Consider the following 9,724-nt stretch of genomic DNA (forward strand, 5'->3'; position numbering starts at 1 on the left):
GGGTAGTGGCTAACCTACTGCCATTTCCTCGAGTTGAATCCAACTCATAGTCAGCATGTAAGACAGAGGAGAACCAGACACACAGTGAGCATACAAGACAGAGGAGAACTATACACACAGTGAGCGTACAAGACAGAGAACTACACACACAGTGAGCGTACAAGACAGAGAACTACACACACAGTGAGAGTACAAACAGAGGAGAACTGCACACACAGTGAGAGTACAAGACAGAGGAGATCTACACACACAGTGAGCGTACAAGACAGAGAGAACTAAACTCATATTTTCATGGAAGCAGACTGCCACACATTTCTCCTGTGGAGCAGCTGGTGGTTTCAAACTGAGACTCTTTGGTTAGAGGCCTAATGTTCAAGCACTCTGATACAATGGCTCTTGGTAGAATAATGACTAAACCAAAAAAATCAAACCCACTGACATTCAGTTCTAACTCAAAGCAACCCTATAGGACAGAGTACAATTACTCTTTAGGGTTTCTGAGACTGGAAATCTTTTTTATATTATTTATTTTAAAAGCTTGTGAATTAGGTGAAGAGCTCCAGGGCAAAGCAGCCTTCCATTTTCTCTCAACAACTCATCCATGATTTGGTTCATGTCACTGATTGCATTTCCCACAATGCACTATTGCTCGTCCCACTGCCTCCCTCTCTCCTTCTTTTTTGACCTTTGTCCTTGGGTAAATATTACCTGCTGGATCTCAAATGGTTGATTATTCTGAGGAGTGTGTACCTCCCCAGTGTTACTGTTCTCCCTATAGATTTGTCCTGGTGTGGTGCTGTAGGAAAACCACCGGACTGCAAGGTTGATTTGAGCCATGAGGTAGTGGTTCAAACCCACCAGCTGCGCCTCAGAAACCCTAAACAAGGTTGCTATGAGTCAGAACCAACTTGATGGCACATAACAACAACAACAACAACATGGACTGTCTATTGTTTGGCCCTTCACGTGAGTTCAGTTCCAGACCTCAGGTGACTAAGGGCCACACAGTCTTGGGGCTTCCACCAGTCTGCATCTGATCAGCAAGTCTGGTTCTTTTTATCATTTTTAGTTTTGGTCCTTATTTTTCTTTTACTCTCTCCAGAACCTTCTACTGTGATCTCTTACAAAGCAGTTGATAGTGGTAGCCAGGCACGATCTAGTCTCAGGGCCTGGAGACTGACGTTCTCATGGTCCATGAGTCTCCTGAATGCATTGTTTCCCTGTATCTTCTTCAATGTTCATCACTCTTTCCTCCGAATAGGAAAAGACCAATGCATGCACCTTAGATGGCTGCTCATGAGCTTTTCAGATCCAGCTGCAACCAACTAAAGTAGGATGGAGACAATGTCTTTGTGGACTGTGTTAGATGGCAACTGATTTTGGTGTCTTTCAAGACTATGATCCTAAGTCCCCAGGTCCTATGGCTCACTCCTTCAAAGTATTTGGTTATTTTTAACCAAAAGGTCTTTATAATCTTACCCTGTTCACTCCACCATAGTCATGGATACATTTGCAGCAGAGGTAGGTACCTGTGTACAAACATCCTCTATCAAACCTATGGAAGCTCATGGGTAAACTCCCACTCTCCTTCTCAGCCTGCGTGCCTATCTACGCATCCACTCGTGGATCACCATTACCTCAGGATTGTGTATGTAACAGTATTTCCCTCTGTTGTCTTTAACTCTTCCACTCTCCCCAGTGGCTTCCTGTCTTCTTCAGATTTTGCTGACCTCTCTCTCTTTTTGTATGTCACCTCCCCTTCACCCAAGTTAACATGTACCTATCCAGTAGCTTCCCCTCTCTTCCCCTCTGACCCCCTGCTAAACATCAAAGAATATTTTTTTAGTGTGAAAACCTTTTCTTGACTATTTACAATAGTGGTCTCATAGAATATTGGTCCTTTTCTGATTGACTAATTTCACTCAGCATAATGTCCTTTGGGTTCATCTATGTTATGAAGTGTTTCACAGATTCATCATTATTCTTAACATTGCCAAAGTTTGTTTATCCATTCTTCCATGGATGGACATTTAAGTTGTCTCCACCATTTTGCTATTGTGAACAATGTTGTGATGAGCATGGGTGTGCATACATGAGTAATTGTGTTCTGGATCTTATTTCTCTAGGGTATGTACCAAGTATCGGTGTGTATGATGTGCCAAGTACCATATGTTTGCTGTGTCCTAGGGTATTGGTATTTCCAACTTTTTCAGGAAGTACCATACCATTTCCTCAGTGATTGCGCCATTTCACAGTCTTATCAGAAGTACATGAAGGTTCTTGTCTCCCCACATCCTCACCAGCATTTGTTTTCTTCTTCTTCTTTTTTTGTTGTTAACTTTGCTAGTAATCCTAGAATGAGATGTGATCTCATTGTTGTTTTGAGATGTATCTTACTAATGGAGTCCTGGTGTATGATAAGCACTAGACCGATAACCACAAGCTCAGCGGTTCAAACCCATCAGCAACTCCTTGGAAACCCAATAAAGGGTCTTTACGAGTCAGAACTGACTCGACGGCACTTAATAACAACAAATGGTGAAAGATTATGAGCATTTCTTCATATTTGTTGGCTGCATGAATGTCTTTTTTGGTGAAGTGTTCGAGCATGTCCTCTATACATTTTTTAACTGGATTTATCTTTTTGTTGTTGAGGTGAAATTTTCTATGAATTCAAGAGATTAGGTCCTTGTCTGATAGGTCATTGTCATAAAAATTTTCCCAGTTTGTGGGTTCTCTTTTTATTCATTTGGTGAAATTGTCTGATGCACAGAAATGTCTAAATTTTAGGAGACCCCCAAGTCATTTTGTTTCACAAGACTGTCACTCTTTATGGGAACAGACAGCTTCATCTTTCCCCAGGGAGTAGCTGGTGGATTTGAACTGCTGACCTTGCAGGGCAAATGCTTAACCCATGGAGACACCAAGGCTCCTTGGAATAAAACCAGAGCTGACTCTGGTTTACAACAGAACGAAACACTGTCGGGTCCTGACTTCCTCACTATTGTCCCTCCGCTTCAGCTCATTATTTCAGCCACTGTGTCAGTCCATCTCACTGAGGGTCTTTCTCCTTTCTGCTGACCCTCTACTTTAGCAAGCATCATGCCCTTCTCTCGGGACTGGTCCCTCCTGATAACTTCATCTCTCCAAAGTATGTGAGATGAAGTCTTGCTTGTCCCTCTTCTAAGGAGCATTTTGGTTGTACTTCTTTCAAGACAGATTTGTTCCTTCTAGCAATCCATGGAAGTCAGAGTAGTCTTCAGTGTGAAATGACACAAATTACCACCAGAGGGCACTCTTACACTCCAGGTGACACACTGAACTGGAAGCGTGACTGGGTGGCCAGCAGGGGTTATGTAAACTTTACTCTGTGTTTTAACAACCTGGGTACTCATGTTGGGTTCAGTCTGAACTGTCTTGAGAAATGGATCCCAACTTCCAACAGGAAGGGCGGCTTGAGGATTATACTAACAATCACACTCCTACATGGCACCAGTAACGGCCATCCCCTAAAGCCTTGCTGTTCTGAGTCCATCCTTGACAGCACACCACACTGCACTGTTGCAACTTATGGGGCAGGTACTATGACCACCTCTGCTCTGCAGGTGGAGGCTCTGAGAGCTTGGAGGTCTTGTCCAAAGTCACCCAGGAACCCTCAAATCCGACCTCTTACCAGAGCTCGAATTCAGTACACAACAGACCCTGCCACATGGCCGACACTCTCACTACATGTGTGCTAAGGGAAGAAATCAGGCAGAAGGAATACCTCAGAACAAGGTGCCATTGATGTTGGAAAGAAAGAAGGGGAAGATGCTCCACTTCTTGAATAACTAAAGGTTTAACAGACTGAGTCAGAGCTTCCTCTATAATGAGGAAGGTTTTTGTTGGTATGCAGACCTGAAAACACTCAGGCCAAAAAAGATGATTCTCAATTCTCTTTTGCGAATTGAGAATGCTGGTGTTGAGCATCAGTAAAGCCAGCTGTGAGGCTCTTTGAACAGGCACATCCAGATTCGCGATGGTGAGGGGAGGGCTCACCTCTCTTCTCTCAGTGAAGTCAGCATCTGTGCAGGCTCCAAAGCCACTCTTGTCTCTGAGGGTTGTGGGCTGTGAAGAGGACTGGAGTGTGCACTCTTTTCTCATTCCCTTGTTTCCCAGAAGTGAAGGGAGAAAGCCTGGCTGGGGCTGATTTCCTCAGCATCTTTGTAAGTATGAAGTGCCAGGGACTGGTCTGCGCTGATGTAAGCAGTAATACCAGGCAGGCTTCACTTTTGCTGAGTTCTCAAAGCAAGACCCTCTTCGCTGCGGTGGAGTCAGAAAGAAGGAAATTCCACCAGGGCACCCTTCCCACTGCGAACCCAAGCAAGACAGGCCCAAAATTTGCTCATCAAATCGGTTCTGTTTGTTTGAAGGGGCCTGTGGAATGAAAGGCTTACCTTTGTTTGAGCTGAACCACCTCAGTCTATTTACCTGGGCTGCACCTTGGGCTGCCTGGACATGTTCCTTGAGTCCACAGTCATCAGTTAACAATTAATTGCATAGGAGTTTCAAGGTAGGGACTTAGAGAGCATGGGTGCTGCTCACGCTTGGTGACATCAAGGCCAGGCCAGGCCAGGGTGTGAACTGGTAGTCCCTTTGCAACTTGGGACAACAACCTGGCCAGGCCATCTGGCAGAAATCTGACCACTGCCTAGGTATCAGAAAAGCCAGTGAGTGCCTGAGGCTACCTCAAAATTAGGAAGAGGAATCTTTCTTTTGTGCTTCCATGAAAAGAAAAGGAAAAGCTTGGGATCAAGAAAAGTAGAACTGTCCACTGAATCTCAAAGCTATAAAGTCATCCTTTTGAATAGGCTACAGACTTGATGTTGTTAAGTGCCATAGAGTCAGTTCTGACTCCTAGAGACCCTGTATAGGGTTTTCAAGGAGCAGCTGGTGGGTTTGAACTGCCGCCATTGTGATTTGCATCCAGTGCTTATCCTACAGCACCACACCAGGAACTGTGGATAAACAAGTGCCCTTGAAGGTACCATCCTTAACACCTGAAACCAAACCTGTTGCTGTTGCATCAATTCTAATTCAAAGCAACCTCATGTGTTTCAGAACTGTGCTTCACAGAGTTTTCTTGACCACAACTGTTTTCTGGAATCAGATTGCCAGGCCTTTCTTCTGCTGTGCTTCTGAGTGGATTTGAACTGTCAACATTTCAGCTGAGTGCAAAACTGTGCCAGCGAGGGATAGGGATTCATAAGTTGGATGCTGACCAGAGCATGTCCTGTCTCAAAATGTAAGCCTGTACTTTTGAGCTATTTCTGCAGTTGGCTCTTCATGAACCATCCACTGAGGGGGGCCAACTGTACAAAGAGGAGCCCTGGTGGTCCAATAGACACTGGTCAAGACTGGAGATTATGCAAGAGAATTCCAGGCCTCCAGCTGCAAACACTCGATTATAGGAGGTTAGTGCTCGGAAAAACCAAGACAAACTGCAAACATCACAGTCCTGCCGGCTTTTCAACTTCTGCCTTTGGATAATGAGTAAACTGAGCACCAATGAACTTTCTCTGTTCATCAGGGGCCGAGAAAGCGTAGAGCTTGCCTTTCTTTGCAAGAGCTTCTCTGTTCAGTGCTCTCTCTTAATTCTGCTGCTATTTTGAGTCTCAAGTGCAGTGAACCCCTTTCATGTGCTGGGCACTTGGACAGATACGTCTGATTGAACCCTCTGGACACTCCTGTGAGTTAGTGCCATTTATTTATAGAGGACGCTAAAAGTGGTTCTGGGACATTCCTGAGGTTCTGCGGGTTGGCAAAGGAGGTGAGAGAAAACAACCCAGATTTTCTGACAGGCTCTGGACCCCTCTTGTATGATCTGCAGCCCACCAGGGAGATTTTGCCCCTGGTCACTTTCTAGCTCTCTTTCCCTTGACGATGATGCAAATCTCCTCCAGGTGGCGCTGTTGCAGTGGGACATCTCACTAATGTTCTCCTCCCTCTTCCCAAGAACGAGGCTGAAGAGCCACAAAGGAGCCTACATGTTAGGTCTACAGAGACAAGAACCCCTGTGGGGAGCGTGGTGGCTCCACATGAGGCAGGAGTCTGTACACGTGGCTGCACTGATGCTGGGAGGTGGGAGACCCCTGGCCTCTGTGATCCCAGAGCTGACCCCAGAAGAACTTCCCTTCCCGCTGGCTGGGAGAGGGTGAGGAAGACCATCCATCCCTACCTCTCAGGGTCTCCTGCAGGGTCTGCGTGAAGCTGGTCAAGTGGACAACGTCAGTGGGATTCTTGCTGGGATTCTCGGCCCCTGGGAGGGTCAGGGCTGCCAGTTGAAGGTTAACAAGGGTCAACTCATTACTTCCCATCTGGGCAGGAAACAAACGGACAGGAAGAGGCTCATGTTTCTTGTGTCAATTACAACCCACTCATCAATGGTCTCTGTACAAAGTGAGGACCATGAACAACCCCCAGGCCAGCCCACACCCCCACCATCTTAGGATTCTTCCCAGGATCCAGTAGGAACAAGACTGATCTTGACCTACCCCAACATGGTGGTAGAAGTGGTTATGTGCTGTGGAGTCAACATGGTACCCTCCTTAAAAACCAAACCAAATTAGTTGTTGTGAGTTGATTCTGACTTATGGCAACTCCATTTGTTGCAGGATAGAACTGCCTTCCATTGAGGTTTCCAGGCCTTTTGGAAAGAGGCACCTCTGGATGGATTTGAGGGACCAACGTCTTGGTTAGCAGATGAGAGCACTTATATCATCTAGGACCTCCTAGCAGGCGCCCTCAGGCCAATTCTGATTCATAGTGACCCCACACGTGTCAGAGTACAAGTGTGTTTCCATGGCTGCTTCTTGGGACTAGAATGGCAGAACTTCCCTTTGGTTAGCTTAACCTTTTGCATCAGGCAGGGATTCCTCCAAACCAAACCTATTCCCATCAAATTGATTTTGACTAATAACAACCCTACAGGACAGAAAGTACAGCGGTTCCTTTGGGTTTCTGAGACTGTAAACCTACACGGGGGCAGATAGCCTCATCTTTTCTCTCTTGGAGTGGGCTGCTGGATTTGAACTACTGATCTTGTGTTTAGCAGCCCAATGCTTAACTCACAACACCACCAGCGTTCCTTAGGGACGCCTCGTTATTGTTAATTGACATGGAGTCATCTGACTCATGGTGACTTCATAAAACAGAGGTGGGGAACGTCCAGCCCACGGGCTGTGTAAGACCCATGAAACCATTTGGTCTGGCCTTGCCAAGGCAAAGGCAGTCCCAGCCATTTTTAAGTTGATAATCTTAGATGGCCCGCAAATGATGTTATAAATATCCAAATGGCCCTTGACAAAAAACAGTTCCCCACCTGTGCTGTAAAAGGTTTCTGAGGAGTGACTGGTGGGTTGAACCACCAACCTTGTGGTTAGCAGTCCCATGCTTATCCTACAGTACCACACCAGGAAAGCCTGGTAAATTGGGCATATGTGGAAGTATCACACTTTTTTTTCCTTTTAAGCAACCATAAAGAATGAGGTGGCTCTAGCAGCTGGTTGTTTAACAAAGACTTGGCACTCTTACCCATGTGGCCTACCTGTAAGACCCAGCTAGGACCTGCTGCATCTCCCCCACCCCCAACAGTCCACTGACTCCTCTCTGTGCTCTTTGCTCCCCGGGACTTTCTCTTCCCATGCTGACTTCCAGCTGACTTCAAGTGAATAAAGAACAAGGCTCCCATAATACTGGCAGGCCAGGGGACACACGGGTGGGCAGCCTAAGATGCAGACCCCAGTATCCAGGTGAGCACTCACTGACAGTATCTGCCTCCCCAGAATCCCAGTGTTACTCAGATGCTCAGGGTTTCCTAATCCTGCCCAACTGTTTGCCATGGCAACAAGCATCAGATGCTGCCAGGAAGCCAGGGTACACGGCTTACCTCCTATGACATTGGCTGGTCCTAGCTATTGCCTTGCCCTGGTGACTGGCCCAGAATCAAACCGGGGTCTCCCACACGGAAGGTGACAATTCTACCAGGGAACCACCACTGTCTGGAACAGGGCCCAGGAATCACTCATTGAAATCATGTTTTCTGGTGACACTGATGTGTGTCAGATTTGGGAGGCAGCCATCTGGTTTCCTGCCCAGACACCACAGCACTCACTGGGGCTGAGAGTCACCTCAGGAGCAGATGCTAACCCAACCCTGAGAGACAGAAACCAGGTCAGAAAGAAGAGGTGCCAGTCACCAAGGTTTAGAAAGAAGAGCTTCTTTTTCCTTCTTAGAAAGACAAGTGGAATGTGTCAGTACCTTGAAGTGCGCGAGGTAAGGGCTGGGATGCGACGATTTTTCATGCCCATTGCCCGGCGAGCTCTCCTGCAAGGGGGTGTCTTTCAGCTCCATCCCAACTGCAGAGTCCCACAGGAAGCCCAAATACCCCAAACCCTGCAGGGAGAGGCAGACAGAGCTGGTGAAAAACGGCATCCAGAGGCGTTCACCTTGCTGCCAGCATCTCCCTCTACTGGGCTCAACCGCCTCTAAGGAAGATCTTGGCCAGAGGCTGTAAGGCAGGATCTGCCTCTTGATCCCTGAGGTTATGTGCATAGGGCTGTTTCTCAAACAAAAGGACGCAGAAAAACCAAAGCCCCACCTCTCATAATACCAGGTCACTCACTGCTGTGATTTCAGCACTTTCTATACAACTGGAGTTGCCTGTGCTCTTCTCTTCTGGGGAGTCGGGGGAGTGGAGGGAGTCTAGACTAGGCAGAATTCTACGTGTAAGCTTCACACCCAGGAGGGTCCAATTCCTACCCGCACTTGCCAGATGAGGACACTGTTGCTCAGAGGGGCTAATTAACTTCCTAAAACCCAAGCTGGGACTCAGCTATGAGACCCTGAGAGGTGGGTTTTACTTACTGGCCAGTTGCTGTTTAGAACAGTGGGTGATGTTGGGTAAATGACTGTCACACAGCCCTGGACTGAAGCCTGCAGTTGAAGCTGAACCTGCTCTGTCTCTTCTCTGTGTGAGTAAAGCATGATTCCAACCAATGCCCTGGTCGACTGTGTCTCTCTTGGTGACCTTGTACCTAGGCTCAGCACCCCAAACAAACCAAACACACTGCCATCGAATCCATTCTGACTCATAGTGACCCTGTGTAGGGTTTCCAGACTGTAAATCTTTATGGGAACAGGTAGACTCATCTTCCCCAAGGAGCAAACCTGGTGGGTTTGAACCTCGGACCTGTTGGTCAGCAGCCCAACACCTAACTGTGCTACCTGGTGCTTAATAAATGCTCAGTAAATATTTGTTGGGTGAACAAAAGTCAGAGCTAACCACCTGACAACTTGGAAGTGGGCACTCAAGAGTCCTCTAGTAGGTCAACATGGCTTCACCAAGGCTAAGCTGCCCCACATGGCCCTTAGAGCCTCTATGGTATGGAATGGATTGTGCCTCCTCCAACACTGTGTTGAGTCCCTAGCCCTTGTACCTGAGGCTGTGATCCTGTTTAGAAATAGGGGTTTCTTTTGTTATGCAAATGAAGCCACACAGTGTAGAATAGAACCTAAACCTAATCTCTTAATTATTTTGATATTCATTATCTTTTTTAAAAAATGTTTTATTGTGAATTATGTGATAGTTTACATGGGAAAACATTAGTTTTATATTCATCCTATCTTATATCATTTCATTGCCATGGTTACAATCCCCTCCATGCATCATCAACTAAACAAAGGG

The 9,724-nt window shown here is 46.6% G+C and overlaps 1 protein-coding gene across 1 annotated transcript in view; it reads right to left on the bottom strand.

Annotated features, from left to right (window-relative positions):
* The window catches only part of EEPD1 (endonuclease/exonuclease/phosphatase family domain containing 1), a 175,397-nt gene that overhangs the window by 8,933 nt on the left and 156,740 nt on the right, over nt 1–9,724 (bottom strand). The window contains exons 4-5 of the mRNA XM_006832133.1: nt 8,299–8,433; nt 6,218–6,356 (exon numbers count right to left, since the gene is read on the bottom strand). Of these exons, the coding sequence (XP_006832196.1) occupies nt 6,218–6,356; nt 8,299–8,433 (274 nt within the window). The remainder of the gene's footprint in view (nt 1–6,217; nt 6,357–8,298; nt 8,434–9,724) is intronic.

The sequence above is a fragment of the Chrysochloris asiatica genome, unplaced genomic scaffold (assembly GCF_000296735.1).
Source record: "Chrysochloris asiatica unplaced genomic scaffold, ChrAsi1.0 scaffold00006, whole genome shotgun sequence".
NCBI lineage: Eukaryota > Metazoa > Chordata > Mammalia > Afrosoricida > Chrysochloridae > Chrysochloris > Chrysochloris asiatica.